This window comes from Trichoplusia ni, chromosome 7 (genome assembly GCF_003590095.1).
Source record: "Trichoplusia ni isolate ovarian cell line Hi5 chromosome 7, tn1, whole genome shotgun sequence".
Lineage (NCBI taxonomy): Eukaryota > Metazoa > Arthropoda > Insecta > Lepidoptera > Noctuidae > Trichoplusia > Trichoplusia ni.
In genome coordinates, this window is record NC_039484.1 from 15,295,301 (window position 1) to 15,313,348 (window position 18,048).

The 18,048-nt window shown below is 35.6% G+C and overlaps 1 protein-coding gene across 1 annotated transcript in view; it reads left to right on the top strand.

The window, feature by feature from the left end:
* Positions 1-2,755: 2,755 nt before the first annotated feature.
* Positions 2,756-18,048, top strand: part of LOC113495978 (dynein heavy chain 6, axonemal) — a 58,930-nt gene continuing 43,637 nt past the window's right edge. The window contains exons 1-25 of the mRNA XM_026875006.1: positions 2,756-2,948; positions 3,954-4,038; positions 4,468-4,552; positions 5,031-5,244; positions 5,393-5,534; positions 5,614-5,853; positions 5,965-6,182; positions 7,116-7,299; positions 7,415-7,986; positions 8,104-8,336; positions 8,854-9,002; positions 9,419-9,547; positions 10,011-10,117; positions 10,368-10,518; positions 10,597-10,806; positions 11,057-11,269; positions 11,362-11,508; positions 11,692-11,868; positions 11,947-12,201; positions 12,413-12,559; positions 12,719-12,972; positions 13,306-13,424; positions 13,852-14,025; positions 16,018-16,177; positions 17,703-17,848. Coding sequence (XP_026730807.1) covers positions 2,839-2,948; positions 3,954-4,038; positions 4,468-4,552; positions 5,031-5,244; positions 5,393-5,534; positions 5,614-5,853; positions 5,965-6,182; positions 7,116-7,299; positions 7,415-7,986; positions 8,104-8,336; positions 8,854-9,002; positions 9,419-9,547; positions 10,011-10,117; positions 10,368-10,518; positions 10,597-10,806; positions 11,057-11,269; positions 11,362-11,508; positions 11,692-11,868; positions 11,947-12,201; positions 12,413-12,559; positions 12,719-12,972; positions 13,306-13,424; positions 13,852-14,025; positions 16,018-16,177; positions 17,703-17,848 — 4,621 coding nt within the window. The 5' untranslated portion in view covers positions 2,756-2,838. The remainder of the gene's footprint in view (positions 2,949-3,953; positions 4,039-4,467; positions 4,553-5,030; positions 5,245-5,392; positions 5,535-5,613; positions 5,854-5,964; positions 6,183-7,115; positions 7,300-7,414; positions 7,987-8,103; positions 8,337-8,853; positions 9,003-9,418; positions 9,548-10,010; positions 10,118-10,367; positions 10,519-10,596; positions 10,807-11,056; positions 11,270-11,361; positions 11,509-11,691; positions 11,869-11,946; positions 12,202-12,412; positions 12,560-12,718; positions 12,973-13,305; positions 13,425-13,851; positions 14,026-16,017; positions 16,178-17,702; positions 17,849-18,048) is intronic.

An 18,048-nucleotide genomic window follows, 5' to 3' on the forward strand; every position in this document is an offset into this window, starting at 1 on the left:
TTCTGTAACATAACATACATGTATTTAGATATAGATGTAGACTGTTTATCAATGTATTGTCTGTCTAGTATTCATAAAACAAGTGTTGCTTACTTTGAGGCTAGGTCGTTAGTTGTCGAATATATTATATAGGCTTTATTTTAAGAGCGAATAAACAAATGAAAATTTCATTTGGATATTATAAAAATGCATTTCAAAATGTATTAATGGTATCACACATTCAAGCTTAAGTTTGATTAAAATGAACAATCCTAAACGATCGCTGACATACAGGCAGGGCGCCAGATGAGTAGTACTATCATATCAGTGTCTCATTTTTAAATACCTAATTATAATTAGCCTACCTATATACCTTCTTGAACATCCTACCTCAAATTGAGAAACCCTATTTTTTCGCCAAGCTGAAGTACGTAGAGTCCTTTGATATCAATAAATCAAGTCCTACTTTGTTGATTAATGATAGTTGGCCATTATTTTAATTAACTGTAACTTACTGCCGTATTACAGGATCCTACGTGTTTCCTGAAATAATTAACAATAATGAAAATGGCGCGAACACCATTGTGCGCGCCATTTGCTTTTCTTCGACTGAATTTGAAGGTACCCATAAATAAAATAAAAAAAAACGGTTTATCATTACTTACGTAGACTATGGTTATAATTGTTTTAGTCTTTCGTGGTAGCCTTCGTTTTGGAATACCATTGTAAGTAAATCCTATTTACCAAATGGGTTTTAACTTTTAAGACCACTGACAAGTGATTCACACACTAGTCATTAGACCAACAGGCTAGTCTCTTAGGTTGGGCATAGCATAGCAGTGAGGGCTACCAATCGTAAGACTAGTAGTTAGTTCCCACCCAAGACAAATGTTTGTGTGTTATCACACTAATATTATAAATGAGTGAGCATATGAGTAAGTATGTGTTTATGATTGTTTGTTCATCGCACCCAAACGGATAGAACAATTTCTATGAAAGGTATGGTAGCAGCTGCGCCCTTGATTTATCCTGTTAGGCTAGTTGTATCCGATTTCGTTAAAGGAAAGTAATGATTTTGCAGGTATAACCAACATATAAGACGGGCCTGTTGGTCTAGTGGTTAGTGAACCTGACTGCTATACCAGAGGTCGTGGGTTCGATTCCCGCCCAGGACAAATGTTGTAAATAAATCACTATTTATATAGGCACATCAACAACTTAAACACAAACATAAACATAAACATTACACGAATCTTAAAACTAGTGTTTACATCAATTATAGACGTGTACAACAATTACAAAAAAAAAGTCTTCACAGTATTCACAGGTATAATACTGCTATATAAAAAGGAGTAAAATTAAACAACTTTGAAAAGTAGAAGATATTAAGTAGTAATAATAATAAAAAAAGTACAGTAATAATAATAAACATAATAAAACATCATCGGAAACAATTACTTATCACTATCAAATCATGTAACTTTAGCCAGAGTTGCGCGGGGTGGTCGTGAAAGATATCTAAGTCGAGGTTTCTCCAAATGCCATTGTATGTTGACATCAGCCTTGCTATTGGAGAGTTCAAGTGATGAGCATGATCATTTGTTCTGGTGTCTGGGTGTAATTTATCTATAATATGTATGTATTTAGAAATATATAAGTAAGTTTATCAGTTGTCTGGTTACCATAACATAAGCTCTGCTTAGCTTGGGATCAGATAACCGTGTGTGAGTTGTCCCAGGATATATTATTATATTATCCATGTCTTCAAAGCTGCGAGATGCAGCAACATTAAGTTTTTATTTGTGAAAATTAGGTAACTATTTACTTATAAATATTGTAAGTTTATCAGTTGTTAAATATTGTTCTATTTACGCTGTTTTTGCAGACATTCTTATTAATGTAAAATGCTACTGTAAAATTTTATTTTGAAAAGAGTAACTTATGGAGTTTCTTGCCGGTTATTCTCCATAAGAATGAAACTTTGGAACCGTGCAACTAGAGTCAGTAATATAACTTTTTAAAAGTGCCTGAGATACGGCCTATTTGAAATAAAAACTTTTTGATTTGATTTGATTTATCTTGTACCTACTGGTAATACAAGCTTTGCTTAGTTTGAGACTAGATGGCGTAGTACGTAAGGTTTTGATAAAATCTTTGAATTTTTATATACGCAGATGTTAATGCGTCGACTTCCAGTTCATACTTGACTACAGTATTCATTGCACAAACTGACTTTGTCTGATTATATGACATGCATTTTACATTTCAGCAGTACACGCAAATCTTTAAATCTGCCTACCTCCGTGGTGCCATGGGCTGCCATGCCCAAGCAAAACTGTCATCAAGATAGCACGTGCGGTAGGCGCATAATATGGTATTACCAATATAGAATAACTAAGTAAATAGAGTATTGATTTTATAACACGGGTCAAAACTCATCAAAAGCTTATTTTTTTCATGGTTTTTATCAATACTTGCTCTTTTTTGCGGAATATAACTAAATACTCTTTTCAAAGCATTTTTATTTGTGTCGATACTTATTACATATTGTCACATATATTATTTATGTAACATATTATACTAATCATCCTCCTTTTAACAGATATAAGCCTTTGTATGTTTACTTCCCATTGTTCAGTGACGGAAATAACCTAAAACCTTAACCTTCTCGAATTTCACGAACTTACAGAGGTAACTCTATCCAACCATTTGTCACCGAAAAATAAAAAATCGGTTTCGTTTCCATAGAAATAAACAAAATGTTGACGACCGTTGTTGACTAACGGCACGACGCGGTACGTGCTAAAGTACATTTTAATTAATTTTCTATAAAGAAGTCATATTTTATAGCTTTCAGTCATGGCTGAAATAGATGAGACTTATATGAGGCGTAGAACGGTATCTACAACGTTGGCAGCGATAGAAACGCTGCAGAGAAATACAAAGCCAGTACCCATAAATATTGTAAGGTAATATTCCACATTTTTTTCTCACAATATATTCAAGCAGCTTGTTAACAACGTCTACAGCAAGTTGACTCTTCATAAACATTACAAAAGTAATTACGGGCTAAGCTAATGCAAGCAAATTAATACCTTAATAATTTTTAGATAGGGGTGAGACAGGTAAATCTATTCATCATACAATCATATAACTATAGGTAACCGAGAATGAAAATGTATTGCGTAACGGCACGGCCGCTCATAGACTTGATGAAATGCCGATCATCGTAATGATGTTAATGGTGATTGGCTTTTCAGTTACCGTGGGTATATAGTAATAGAGCTAACAAAGTTTAACGTTAGTCTAAATTCTTAATTATTGGAAGTCTAACAGCCGTTTGAAAGAAGGACGCATTGTTGAACGTCGCGCGTCGGCCTTAAGGGTCCTGCTCTTGATCATGCCAACAGCCAGGAGTAACGTGATGACTCCCAGCCAGCGGAGGCGCGAGCTTACGGACGGTGTGGGGGTGATGGGTAGCTCACTGTCCGATCAGGACCAGGTCTGTGCCAGACAGCATGTCCGACAAGCTCCGTGGAGACCATTAGATTGGGATGTCTACCGGGGCAGCGGGACTGTCCGAAAATTTTGCATTTAAGTCATTAAAAGCCTTACGCTACCCTCCGCTCAACACAAAAAGGAGTCATCCCCACCATCATTCCCATACCAAAGAAAAGAATTTTAGATCGTTACGTTGATAAATATTTCTTAGGCAATGAAATTTAAAGAATTTGAGTTATTATATTTTTCCTGAACATTCTTTCACAATCCGGTCCTTTAGCGATTCGGTAGCTTAGTCGTTTTCGATCGATTGTGATACGTATTAATTCATCGGTTGAATAATAAAAATATCAACGTTGTTAATGTTTTGTATTAAAAGTTGTAACTATAGATTCGTATGTGAATAAAAGAAACGTTTTCACATCACATTAAATAAAGATTCGTAGCTTGAAAAATAATTTTTCCAATTTCAGGAAACAGAAAGACATACCCTTTCATTTACCTCACAAGAAGTTGTTGGAAAAGATTGAATACGTGAAAAAAGAACCGGAACCATTGGTGACTATTTTTACAATAGTATAATACTAAGGAGTAAGGCCATACCGCCATTACTTACAGCCCTAGACATAATTCTGGTTTACCTCGTCTATCGTGCAGTTTCGCGTCCTCAAGCACAACCGTCACTTCTTTACTTTAAGAAGTGGCGGTAGGCCCCTATACTCCTTTGTTTTAATAGTACAACTTAAAAAAGGTAAACGATCTTTGTGAGCCTCTTTATAGAAACAAATACAAAATAAATAAACAGCTGATTTTTAGAGCGTTTTAGTAATGTTGTTATTCTACATCGGTCTTTAGTAGTGATCTATTTTTTAATACATAAAGACACACCGATATTGTTTACCTTTTATTTTAGTACCTACCGAATGGATTATAATTATACTTAGGTACAGAAGTGATCACTTTAATAGTTTGTTTTTATTATTTTAGACTGGTTTTGCTGCTGCTCAAGAAAATAGATTTAAAAAGGAAAGAAAGCCAGGCACCTTAGAGCCCATAGAACAGGAAGTTGTTTGTAAGTTCTTTAGACACTTTTTAGTAAAATACCTTTTCTTACTTCAGGCGAATAATCAATTCAGCTAATGGAGGCCCACTAGAATCTTAAGTTTAGATCCTACTTAAAAAGGTTAATTAGTGAGGTAAAATACGAGCACAGTATTCATTTTTTTTTAATCGGATTATGATTCGGTCGTAATGGTTAGTGTCCCTGACTGTTATATCAGAGGTCGTGGGTCCGATTCCTATAAGACAATCGTTGGGTGATGATTAAGAAGAGTAATGGTATAAGTATGATTATCAGTTGTCTGGTATTCATAACGCAAGTTTTACTAAATTTGAGATTAGAAGGCGATGTGTGAATTATTGCATAAGATCGAAAGATTCCATAGCAAAATATGCTAACTTCTTTGCTCTTCGCTCATCGGAAGGTAGTTCAAGTTTGTGGAAATGTTCTTTATGGAAGAAAACAATCGTATGTCGCTCCTTGTCCCTAGGTCCAAAAAAGAAACGAAAACTTCATATACAAGAGTCTAAAGTAAGCTTGGAAGTCAAAGAGTACGTAACGACAGACCCTCTGAAAATAAAACCAGAGGTAGCATCACAAAAAGATGTAATTAACTCCGTAAGAGCAGACCCATCGTGTGGATTCCTCTACATGATTTATGCTGTCCATCCTCAGAATGTTTATTTCACTCCGTATTATCTCCAGTAAGTATGACATCAATTCTGTTTAATATTATAACCACAGATAACGGTTTTGTAAGTTTTCAGTGGGAAATTAGGTACCATGTAACACAAAAAAAATGACAAATATTTTCCACACATTTTTGAATACACTTCTTCTTATTTTATTTAGAGTCGTACCGTATGAGAACATCGACAAGAGAAACTTTTTCACTATCAGCCCCTGCGGCGTCACTCACTACTCAAACGAAATGGTCTTCACTAAACTTCCAGCTTGGGAACAGGAATACACCATCTTTGTTAAACTAACTGATGTAAGTATACGGCATTTCTCTAAAAAATATATAATTGTCATATTATCTCGACTTAAAAACTGTAAATAATTGTTTCCAGATTAAATTTTTCAAGCTATATAGATATTGGAAAGCTTTTTATGTCTGGAAGAAATCTATAATGTTTAGGAAATACACTAAACTACGTAATAAGCTGGCTAAGAACCTGTTTATTTTGACACCAGTCCTGGGGAAAGCTTTGCTTAGTATGCAGGCGATGTGCTGCGAAATGTACATGAAAACATTTGCCGATCTGAGCCGAGATATGGATACAGCATTCTTTTACTTCATCGAAGTTCAGGTACGCAAAATATTTCTTAAACGAAGATACAGACCCTGTATATCTACGTGTATTAGATATCTAAGGGAGGTTAATGATCTGCCTAAAAAATAAGACATGGGTGTATTTCAGATGAAACGTGTCGAGTATGTAAGGGAGAAACTGATTGAATATCGCACGGTAGTACTTGACGTGATTACCCAAGCTTGTCACAGCGCTCTGTACCAACAAGGCTTTGTGTACGACGACAGGAATATACCACCGTTTCAAATTATTAGAGGTAAACCCACTGGTGGTATGTCTTACACGGAGAAAGCAAACAAGAGGAAGTATTGTGAACGATTGGCGTGGTAAGTTAAACGTGGTCAACAGACTATTTTGTTCTTCAATGAAAAACAAAAGCTTTTCAGAAAATGAGTCATTTTTGGTGTATGTGCTGTCGCGGTGGCCTTGTATTTCTATGTATGTATCTGTATAGACGAGATGCAGGTTCGAACCCAAGTCAGGCAAAGTACATTAGTACATTGCCTATTTTGGGTCACGTTTTCAAAAAAAAATCCTTTTCATTCTCTAAGACACTGATAATCAGTGACATAAACATCGTGAGGAATCCAGAATTCCAAATATTGGCATCTGATACTGAACAAATCCCCCAAAATCTTCGCTTTACGAGAAAACTCCTGTGCCCAACCCTGTGTATAAAATATTTTGCAGTTCAAATTTGTAACGTGTTTTTCCGATCGATACGTGACCAATGAAATAATAATGCCGTTGCTAAGCACCATTACCGCCCTTCGCTCGGCCAAATAAGTAATAGGAAAAAGTTACACTTGACTTACGGATAACAATAATACCAACTGACAACTATCTATTCTAGTTCATCCCACGATAGTCATACCGATTTATGGTGGGAAAAGGGAAGGAAACGTTGAAGATATACATAAAAATATAAATAATATACATATACTTCGCATGTTTAACATTGAAGAAAAAACTAATTTATTATATTGTCAAATGAGTGAATGCAATGAAGAAACATACGTCTCTTTTTTTCTTCCACCTACATGTACATATTTGTATGATAATTTTAACAAAAAAAAGCAGGAATGTCATATGAAAATCACAATATAACAAAATTAGTTAAAAATAAGAGGAAACATGTATTTACTACAACAACGATTACATTATTACATGATTATGATCCGACTATTTTCCTTTGGCCCACATTAACCTCTATATTTTTCTAAAGTCTTAGTTCTTAGTATACTTTACTGAATCCACAGCTTCATCAAACTTGGGGATTATATGACGAACTACATGTTGTATCGATTGACAAAGCGGTCTAACAGTATGATGGCAAACATGCTGCGGATTCACATCGGTTACACTCCTCCCCCTGAAGAGCTCGACGATTCAGTAGTGGATGAGATTCTTGAGCATGTACCGAGACCTATTGACACATGCAAGGTACTAACTTATCCAATTACTTTAATTGATATTGGCACAGTATTTTTTATTCGAAGTCAGTTCTGTTTTTGCCGTATTAAAAATAATAAAACCGAATGTCAATTTTTTACTACAGTGGCCATTATTCCAAGTCGACGTTTACGTTAAGGTATCTGGTCAAATGACACTTAATCCTAGTGAGAAAGTAATATCCAGCTACTTGGAAAAAATAACCAACTATTGGGAGGAGTACGTACGGACATTCCACAACTTCTTGAACGATGAAACGCTACAAATATTTGTGCAGCCTACTATAATGGGCAAACCTGTTGACTGGTCCGCTGGCGTATCGCCAAACCTTTATTTCCTAATGAACCAAGACAAGCAAATGCTAGATGACATAGTATACATACCCTATGCAATCAAATTTGGTTACGAGTCCGTTCGGCGATTCTTGCATCGTTACCAAGACTTTGCTGATAATTTCCGAGATTCCTGTGCGATGGACATAAATCTAATTAAAGATGAACGAGACGTGATTGCTTTTAAGAAGATGTGTGAGACGTTTGTAAAACAAATGGAATCGATTGAAGAAGTCGTGAGCTATCAACCTTTGGGTTTGATGTTCTTGTGCTTGAGTCCATTCCAAGAGATCTTTAGACCGCAACCGAGGAAACTTTTCGATGTCGTGGCTAGTGTTACTCCCGAGTAAGTTTCACACGTTTCAAGTTTCAAGTAGAATATTGATATTATAGTAGAATATGATACTTATAAAAATAATGTCATCCAATGGGTAAATCTAAATTAACATTATCAATTCCGCAGAATCGGACACAACTGTATTGAAGAAATCGTCAACGGAATTGAGAATATTAATGATGATATCGTCAGGGAACCAGAGACGGCCGCTGAACTGGTCGCGTATAATTTCATGATGGACGGGCTCGAGGCCCGAGTGGCGTTCCTTGAGGAGAGATTAGAGTATCTTCGAGAGCTTTATGATCTTATGGGAGAATATAACATCCCGATATCGCCTGACGATATGACTGACTATTTAGGTATGTGGGTACTGGGTAGTAGTGATAGTACCTATGTATTACAGGGGCCCTTGATTTACGTAATCTAAAGTCTAAATTAAGGCGACGTTTTTCACGTATACTGTTGCTAAATGATAACTTTATATAATTTGTACATTTCGTACAAAATGCTTCAAATGATATGGATCAAGGGCTACGAGTATCACCTGCAGGAACTAAGTTTTTACGTTAAACATATTTTATGCTTTTCTTTAAGTTTATACTGCTTTGAATGAGGTTTTATATAAATTTTTAAGAAAATTCATGGATTGCAAAACAGAAAAGGTAAAAATAAATACTGAACTTATGATTGTACCAACTGAAAAATCTAGTTTTGTTAAATTAACTTTACTGAAGTCTCGAGGGTCACAGCCCTTTGCTTTCATAACATTTATTGTTTCGACCTACATTTTTAAGCCAATACAATCTACTTTGTACAATTCTCTACCGTATATTGACCTGAATTGAATTATTGAGTCAACATTTGTCATCCCGCTAGGATTGAGCGTGGCGTTGGGAACTCTACGAACAAATGTCGATGCGAGACTAGAAACGCGAAGCAAACTCGCCGGACTGTTTGCGAGCCAGATTGGCAAAGATATTATGGGACTCATGTTGGATGTCAACAAGCTAAGGGACGAAGTCGCAGTATGTATAATACCTAAGAAACGTTATTCTCAAATATGAAAATGCAACCCTTATGATACCGCAATGGATATTAAGAAAAAAAACTAAATAATATAAGAGAATTTAACATTACAATATGACGTGACTAAAATCGTAGTTGTGTGTATGGGAGACTTCTACATTTTTTTTATACAAATGACGAAATTAAAAAAGTAATCTTTTACAACGCCTAAGGACTAGTCCTCGGCTAATCGAGTCATTTAAATTTTCCCTATTAATATTTAAATTGGTATCGTGATAAACGGTACCTAAACGCTTCATGGAACAAACCTAGTTGTAGTCCAAACTTTTCACACTATCGAAGTAAGAAGAAAACTTAACTTAAAGCTACGTTAATTTAACCTTAAAACTTAATAAAAATATACTTTCGATTTAAGCAACCCTGGCTTTATGATGAAAAGTCGGATATGGACAAAGTATTAGAAGCATTGGCAGAATTGCAGGAGAAACTCCATGCTTGTTCTCTAAGGGAGAAACAAATACGAGAATGGCAGAAAATATTTAAGGTGAGCTTAGATAGATTAAATTTTTGAGGTTAAATACAAGGATGTTTATGCACGATCGTAAGTTCAAGCTTAATAGAGAAAAGTATGAATAAGACTTTTCTCCACCTAATCGTGAAGGAAATCTATTTTTAAACCCAGATTGAGTTATAATCCGAAATTGACATACCGCAAGCAAACGTTCCTCATGATCCCAAAATGTCTCAATATGTGACATTTCAACCTACTTCCAAAAGAACGAGGTCTTTTTTTTTTTTTTTACTTCCGAACTTCGGACTGTATGAACCGATTTTGATGATTCTATTTTCATTTAACGTATTAAAGCTGTAAATTGGTTTCAGCAGTTTTTTGTGTAAGAATAAACATTCGCTCAACAGTTGCACTCCGATACTATTTACTTATGAAGTTGAAATCTGAGCAAGCGAAACTTTGCGACCTACTAAATACCTACTAATACATATTTCAGATACCGCCCGCGAGGCTGGAACAATTGGATGAAGCTGTTAATGATGTGAAACTCAGACAAATGCTTTGGAAATCGTCTAAAGAATGGAGCGATTTATTCCACTCATGGTAATCTGTTTATCATCAAAATTATTGACGCCAACTTCTACTACTACGGCTGTGTTCGCTTCAATGTTTATTATTTATAGGCAAAAGTAGAGCAAGCCTTTTTCTAGGAATAAAAAAAAATACCCAACTATTTTTGTACAGTCCTAATAATAGTAAATCGGGAATTTAGATATGAATAATATCAAAATTAGAAATCATGCATGCACCGTGGTCGTACTAAAACGTCTGTTAAATAAATTATTCGTTCAAGGTTCGAAGCACCCTTCAATACACTGGACGTTGAAGAGATACAGACAACAACTATCAACTATGGCAAGATTTTCAATCAACTTGACAAGGGTATACCTGCCAACAAGATTGTACCCAAATGTAAAGCAACTATCGATATTATTAAAGAAAAGGTAATGAAAATGAAAATCATCTTTCAATATCTAGACAAGGCAAAAATGGTTGTACTGATCACAAGTCTTTGATTTCAGCTACCTGTGATGTCGTATCTTAGGAATCCAGCTTTGAAACCCCGCCACTGGGTTAAGATTGAAGATATACTGCACACGCGGTTCACACCAGAAACTGAGCTGACTTTGCGTGTTTTCGAAGAGCTACATGCATTCCAACATGCTGAGGAGCTGATGGAGGTGGCGGGTCAAGCCAGCTCCGAAGCTGGGCTTGAAGCCTTATTGAAGAAAGTAAGCATGCTTTTGTACTGACTAAGCTTCTAAATTTACGATAAATGCCATCATTTATCAGTTTGATCACTTTACTCAAAATTAGTGAAAGGTGTATGACAGAATAAAGTATTTAGTTTCTCTTTCTTTCCCTATTTTCGAAATAATTATGAAACAAGACGTTTTAGAATATAAAAGGTAAGACCTCAGCTCATTTATGACTTTCTTATACCGCGTTAGCACGATCTACTCATAGTCATCTATTTTTTAGGTTGAGGAAATGTGGGCTTCTCTGGAATTCCCGGTGGTACACCACAAGGATGCAAAGGACGTATACGTGATGGGTGGATTAGATGAAATTCAAACATGTGTCGATGAGAGTAATATACATATTAGCACAATCTTAAGCTCTAGGAATTGTGGACCCATCAAGAGCAGAGTTGAAGAGTGGGCAAAGAACTTGGATCTGTTTTCTAAAACTTTGGTAAATAACATCTTTTATTGTAGATGATATTGATACGATATGTTACGATGTTACAAAATTTTAACAGACTACAAATTTTCTTAATTTTACAGGAAGAATGGCATGCTTGTCAACAAACATGGATATATTTAGAGGTTATTTTCAGTGCACCTGATATTCAGAGGCAATTGCCGAATGAAACTAGACTTTTCTCGATTGTTGACAAGTCTTGGAAGGATATTATGCGCAAATTAGCTAAGGTAAGTTTGCGAATATAAATGATGTTGAAACGATTTCTGAAGATTTCGGTGTTTCAGAAAAAGAAATCTAAGATTGTTATGTTACTTGATATATATGATTGCCGTTGCGTTTGGAACAGTCTTTTCGTTTTTATTCCAAAGCGATGTCGACTAGCTTTCTAATATATAAACTGATCTCGAAAGGTACCTTTGGCAATGCCAGCTGCAACGCAACCGAAATTATACGAGGAGTTTGTAAGAAACAATGAAATGCTTGATCAAATCATGAAGTGTCTTGAAGCTTATTTAGAAACTAAGCGAGTAGCATTCCCACGCTTTTTCTTCTTATCCAATGACGAACTTTTGGAGATCTTGGCCCAGGTATGTAACCAGACACAAATATGGAATAAAAGATTTGATATGATATTGATTATATTCCTTTAATATCTTCAATTTTAGACACGTAATCCTCACGCCGTCCAACCCCACTTGCGCAAATGTTTCGATGCGATTGCAAAATTGGAGTTTGGCGTGAAATTGCCTGAAACTGAAATGGAAATGACTGATGAAGGCTATCTGGTTGAACGGGAGATGTCTTTTCATACGAGAGATATGTTGCAAGCAAAACTGGCGAAGGAGGCGAAGCCAGAGGACTTGACAACGGATATTGTTGCCATGCTGTCACCTGAAGGCGAGAGAGTTAATTTAGGCAAGGTACAATTCACGATGACTTTTTGTACTTGGCATCAATATTTTTTTACCTAAAAGTCCTCACCTCTTAAATAAACCACTTTAGAAATAGGTTTAATTATTAAATCCTCTTATCCGGTAAAACTTTAATTTGTCCGGAAATTTTAAAAGTTCGCCTTTCCTATGTTAGACTTTCGCAGTTTCTAGGTTTAAACTTAAAGCTTAAATTTAACAGGGGCTAAAGGCTCGTGGAAACGTTGAGGACTGGCTCGGGAAAGTGGAGGAAGCCATGTTTGCGTCTGTTAAAAGATGCATGAAACATGCGCTAAAAGACTTTATGGTGCGTCCCAGAGTGGAATGGGTTCAACTGCACCCTAACCAGGTAAGTTTTGAAGAGTTCCACAGTTAAACATGAACCGATTCTTTGGGGCTGTTAGACTTCAAATTAACTTATTACAGCTGGGTTCTATTGAAGTTATCGTAAGCTTACATAATGTAAGCTTTTTTCATCATTTAATTACATTGCTAATGCGATTTACAGATAGTTTTGTCAGTTTCCCAAATAATGTGGGCTAAAGGTGTTCACGAAATATTTGACCTTGGGATACCTCTACGCATTGACACTGGTCTCATGGATTATGAGAAGAAATGTATTTCTGACTTGAATGATCTAGCTGCACTGACTCGGCAAGACCTCAACCCTTTGTTTAGGAAAGTTCTTTGCGCCCTTATCACTGTAGACGTCCACGCTAGAGATACTATTACGCATATGGTGGAAAAGCATGTGCAACGACCGTAAGTAATTATAATAATTTGTAACAACAAGAACATATACAGAAAAGCCCGTAAATAAAAAAAGATTAAAAAAAACCACAAGAACATGCAACTGACATCAAATAAAAATGATTGAGCCAAACTCTATTTTTATGGAACAAAATGACAGCTGTTTATAATAAAGCTAAAAAAGAATCAACAAAATCGATTACGAGTTAGTTCTGAGGTAACAAACATAAAAAGACGAATTGAAAACTTCCTCCTTTGAGCAGACGGTTGACAAAGTCTTTTAATTGGAACTCGAACAGTTGAATTTTCTTTTTGTGATGAATGTAATATTTCCTTTTCTGATAGAAACGACTTTGAATGGTTGAAGATGATTCGTTATTATTGGGAGGAAGATATTGATAACTGCGTAGCGAGGATGTCAAGCGCCTATTACGTGTACGGCCATGAATATTTGGGTGCAGCTGGTAATTATTACACTTTACTAAAACGTTTTATAGACCTAAGAGTAAGTAAATGCTTGAAACATAGTACAATTAATCACTTCACTGGGTACAAATTAATTCAGGAAATTGCTAAAAAGGGCTTATTGGAATTTCTTATTTGGCAAAAACATGAGTCCGTCAGACAGATTTTCATTTCCAAATAATATCAAACACGTTTTTTTTTCTTTTAAAAACAAAAAATTCAGATGATTGTAAAGATGATGATGATCCAAGTTTAACAGACGAGTGACGTTAGTAGCCCCCACTGTCATTCAGTTCACCATCTTCGATTTTTTAAATCTAGTGGATTTAATAATTTGAGTTTAGTAAAAAATCCAAATATTTAAGTAAAGCATTCAATATCCATAGACCATATCCAAAAAGTTCAAGAAGCCAATTTGCCGTATAGGTGTGCTGGTGATAACTCCGCTGACGGACAGATGCTACCTCTGCCTCATGGGTGCGCTGCAGCTGGACCTGGGCGGCGCGCCGGCGGGGCCCGCGGGGACCGGCAAGACCGAGACCACCAAAGACATGGCCAAGTCTCTGGCTATACAGTGCGTCGTGTTTAACTGCTCAGAAGGCATGTATTCACTCTTGTTTAATTAAGGCCCGATTTTTTCAATCGTCAGATAACTTTTATCTGAGGAATTAATATGGCCGTTTGACATATTTTCTATACTAAAGCTGTCAATACGTCAAATATATTCATCGAATAAAGTTATCTGGCGATTGAAAAATCGGCCCTAAATTAAATTAAATTAAAATACATAGTGGTTTCTTAGGTTTACGCGAATGTTAGACATTGAAATGAAACGACTTTTACGGATTTTATCGCGGTTTAATTTTTGGTTTTAGTTCCCGACGTTTCGACACCTTTGCAGGTATCATGGTCACGGGCAGACTGAGATGGTGTTCGTCTTGACAGAAGATGTTGCTCGTTCTACCTTCATATTTTTAATTAATTATTTATGGTCCGACCTACGCAGTATGAGCTCACTGTGTCGTGATGTCTTGCAGCGCTGCTCTTGGGTTTAGCCTTGAGTTTTTGTATTATTGGGTCCCAAGTAGGTGATATCTTCCAGCCATCTTCTCTATTGAAATTAGGGTGTTTTTTTTAATCTCAATAGCCTCGCGAAACATCCTTGGTAGGAATTTGGATTCTTTAGCGAGGATCTGTGGTTGATCAAATCTAATAATTAATTAAAAATATGAAGGTAGAACGAGCAACATCTTCTGTCAAGACGAACACCATCTCAGTCTGCCCGTGACCATGATACCTGCAAAGGTGTCGAAACGTCGGGAACTAAAACCAAAAATTAAACCGCGATAAAATCCGTAAAAGTCGTTTCATTTCAATAAATTAAAATACGTTTATTTTCAGGTATACACAACAACTTTTATAACTAAACTATTTTTATAGATATTTATTTAATGTTTTTAAACACAGTACAGTCTTATAAAGGACTTCTACCAAGGTGTTGTTTAATGTTTATAATCTTTACTTAATATTATAGAGCTGTCTGTGTGAAGTTTCCTCAAAAAATAGTTTTGTGAGGGATAGAGGGAGGCTATAAGATATGTATCGAAATCATCCCGCTATAATTAATAGGAGCAAAACAGTAATGAAATGAGTTTGGAATGGGAAGAAGTTACCGTGAAATCTAAACTCATTTATTTATTTATTTAATAGATAAAAAAAACTAATTTTCCCAAGTTTAAAAAATCATCAGGTTTAAATGAAGGCCCGCAACAGACAGCAATTGATGTGCAAATTCGTAAAATGTTGATATTTTTTATTCTAATGTTTGGTACGATTGGTGAATATTTATTTTCACTTCTAATTGGAAATAGTTTCTACTTTATGAAGATTAGTAAACGAGCTTAGCTCGTAAGTCTTGTATCAAGGGACAAATCTATACCCCCGCGAAGTAATATAGGTTTAGGTTCTATGGAAACTTACATTCAATAACATAACCCAACCATCTCAAACGTCTCATCAATCTCATCAACCACGTCAATCAATACTGTCATGGATCCACTAAGATATTAACTTTTCCGCACTAATGGCCTCCCACACAATTATTTATTACTTACTAACTTGAAGTCGCCACTCCTTTCTCGTATGAAGACAATGAGTAAGAACTCACTCCGTTGTAGTTTCTTAAAGTTCAAAGTAACTCTGTCCGAAGTTTAGAGGAAGACACTCTTTTTCTTATTTTATCGGACTTGATAAATTTTGTTAAAACAAAAAATAAAAGTACCTTCAAATGGTTTACAAACACCTAGTCATGCCTTTTCTTTGCGTCTGAACACTAATAAATCGGTATAGGACTTTTAAAGTTGCCGCTCATTATAATTAGCAAGTGTCATAACCTTTAAAAGTTGCTTGAACTGGTAGCATAGTGCATTTTACAGTACCCTACACTCTGTTAAAGTTCAGTAAGAAATCCTCTAATTTTATTGAAACCAGAGGATGTCGATGTATTTATGTTTTAATTTCGAACAGAAGTGGAATAGAGGGTTTAGTAGCAGTTCAATAAATGTCATTGATTTTAGTTAATGATCTAATCAGGTCTGGACTACAAAATGATGGGCCGTTTCTTCTCCGGCCTGGCGACGTCCGGGGCTTGGTGTTGCTTCGACGAGTTCAACCGTATCGACATCGAAGTGTTGTCTGTCATCGCGCAGCAACTCATCACTATCAGAAACGCTAAGGTCGCCAGACTCAGCAGGTGAACGAAATAAAGACTTTATTAAACTTAGATTTTGACATATTCTTTCTTGGCTTAATAGAACTCCATAAAATGGGGTTGACAGAAAATAAAAAATTACAAAATTTTAAAAATACCTCTGATTCAAAACTATGTACGAATACAAAAAATATTTATTCAATTGCTTTGCCAACCAACCCCAACGAGGTAAGTAACATTTGTTGCAAAAATTGCTAATGTGTTATTTTTAGCTCAGTGCATTATTGCGTGTTTCGTACAATTTTATTTTTTCCGTCAATTTCAAAGAAAGTCCTTTTACTACCGCATCTAAAACCATATCATTGTCACTTAAAATACCCTAGCAAACTGAAGCTATGTTTGTTACTCGTAGATTTGCCTTCGTTTACTCTCTTTAATGGAGTCAGCGTTTAGCAGCAATTCAAATAATACTTATTCCTTTCAGTTATTCTCTATAAAATTCCATTGCTGGGCAAAATAGTCGAACAAAATAGTCACATCTTAATTAAAAGACAAAACTATAATACGTAATGATTATAAAATGTTTTAAATTGCAAAACAAATGGCAACAATTAGAATTGCCACAGTTACTTATATAATGTTGAATCATAACCACAGGACTAAGGCAGCAGGTGCAGGCAAATACTAATTTCCCAGAGTAAGTAATTACTATGGGGATAGAGCACTCGAAAAAATTGGCCATGTACAATTTAGGTTCGAAGGGTTCCGGGTCATCATCTATGGATCGGAAAAAATAATTTCTAGGTATAATTAATACGAATTATAAAACTAAATTTTGCAATTAATAAAAACACTAAAGCTGGACAAGTTTATTTAAGTAACTCTTTACCATTAATATACCTACATATATATTTACGTCAGTTTATCCGCCCGAATATGTATTAATCTTTCTTGCAAATCATCCACACACAAAAACTGTGCAAACAGTTAACAGTAACTAAGAACTAATGTAAACATCCTTAATAAGTCTAAAAATGTGATAAAATCGTACAAAAAAATCTAATGAATTAAATAAAAATTAAAGATGAAAAATAAAATGCTTGCTGCACGGGATCACTTAACGTTTGGTATGTTTCTCTTCTTACTTATTCTCTTATTATCTTCTATTCTTATTTTGAAAATCGCGCTGAAAGGTAATAATTGCAGAAAGTTCTACCGATTGCAAGTTAATGCGTTTATCGTACAAGTTCTACAAGCTTGTTAAACTGACTTAACTGTTGTAAGTGTTACTTAACATATAGTTCAATGATGTAGAAATATTATAACGAGGTGCTTCCTAGAAACTTTAAATACACAAAATTACTTATAAACTGTCTGACTATCAATTTAATGATGTTGATTTGCTCGGTTGGGTTTGACACTTGCCCATACTCCATAGTCACTATTAAACGCCAACGAAGCCGCTGGCTTAGCCAAAATAGCTGACATAGTTACCGTGCCGCCAGATAATAATAGTTATTGATTTCGTTCCAAGTTTTAAGTAACAACAATCATAACATTTTAACAGATTTATGTTTGAGGGCCGAGAAATCAAGTTAGTCCGCAGTTGTGCAGCTTTCATCACCATGAACCCTGGCTACGCGGGGAGGACCGAACTGCCAGATAACCTGAAGGCCTTGTTCCGTCCTATAGCTATGATGGTGCCGGATTACGGTAAGGAGATCAGTTTAGACTGTTTGTCTGGCGGCTAGGCACCCAACTTCCATAACATAGGTCACGGGTTCGACTCCCGCCCAGGACTGATTGTGGGATGAGCACGGATATATTTGTATTGCTTCTTGGTGTAATTTATCTATACTAAGATTATTTTTAAATGCTCGTGTATAAGTATTTTTATCAGTTACTGGTGTATA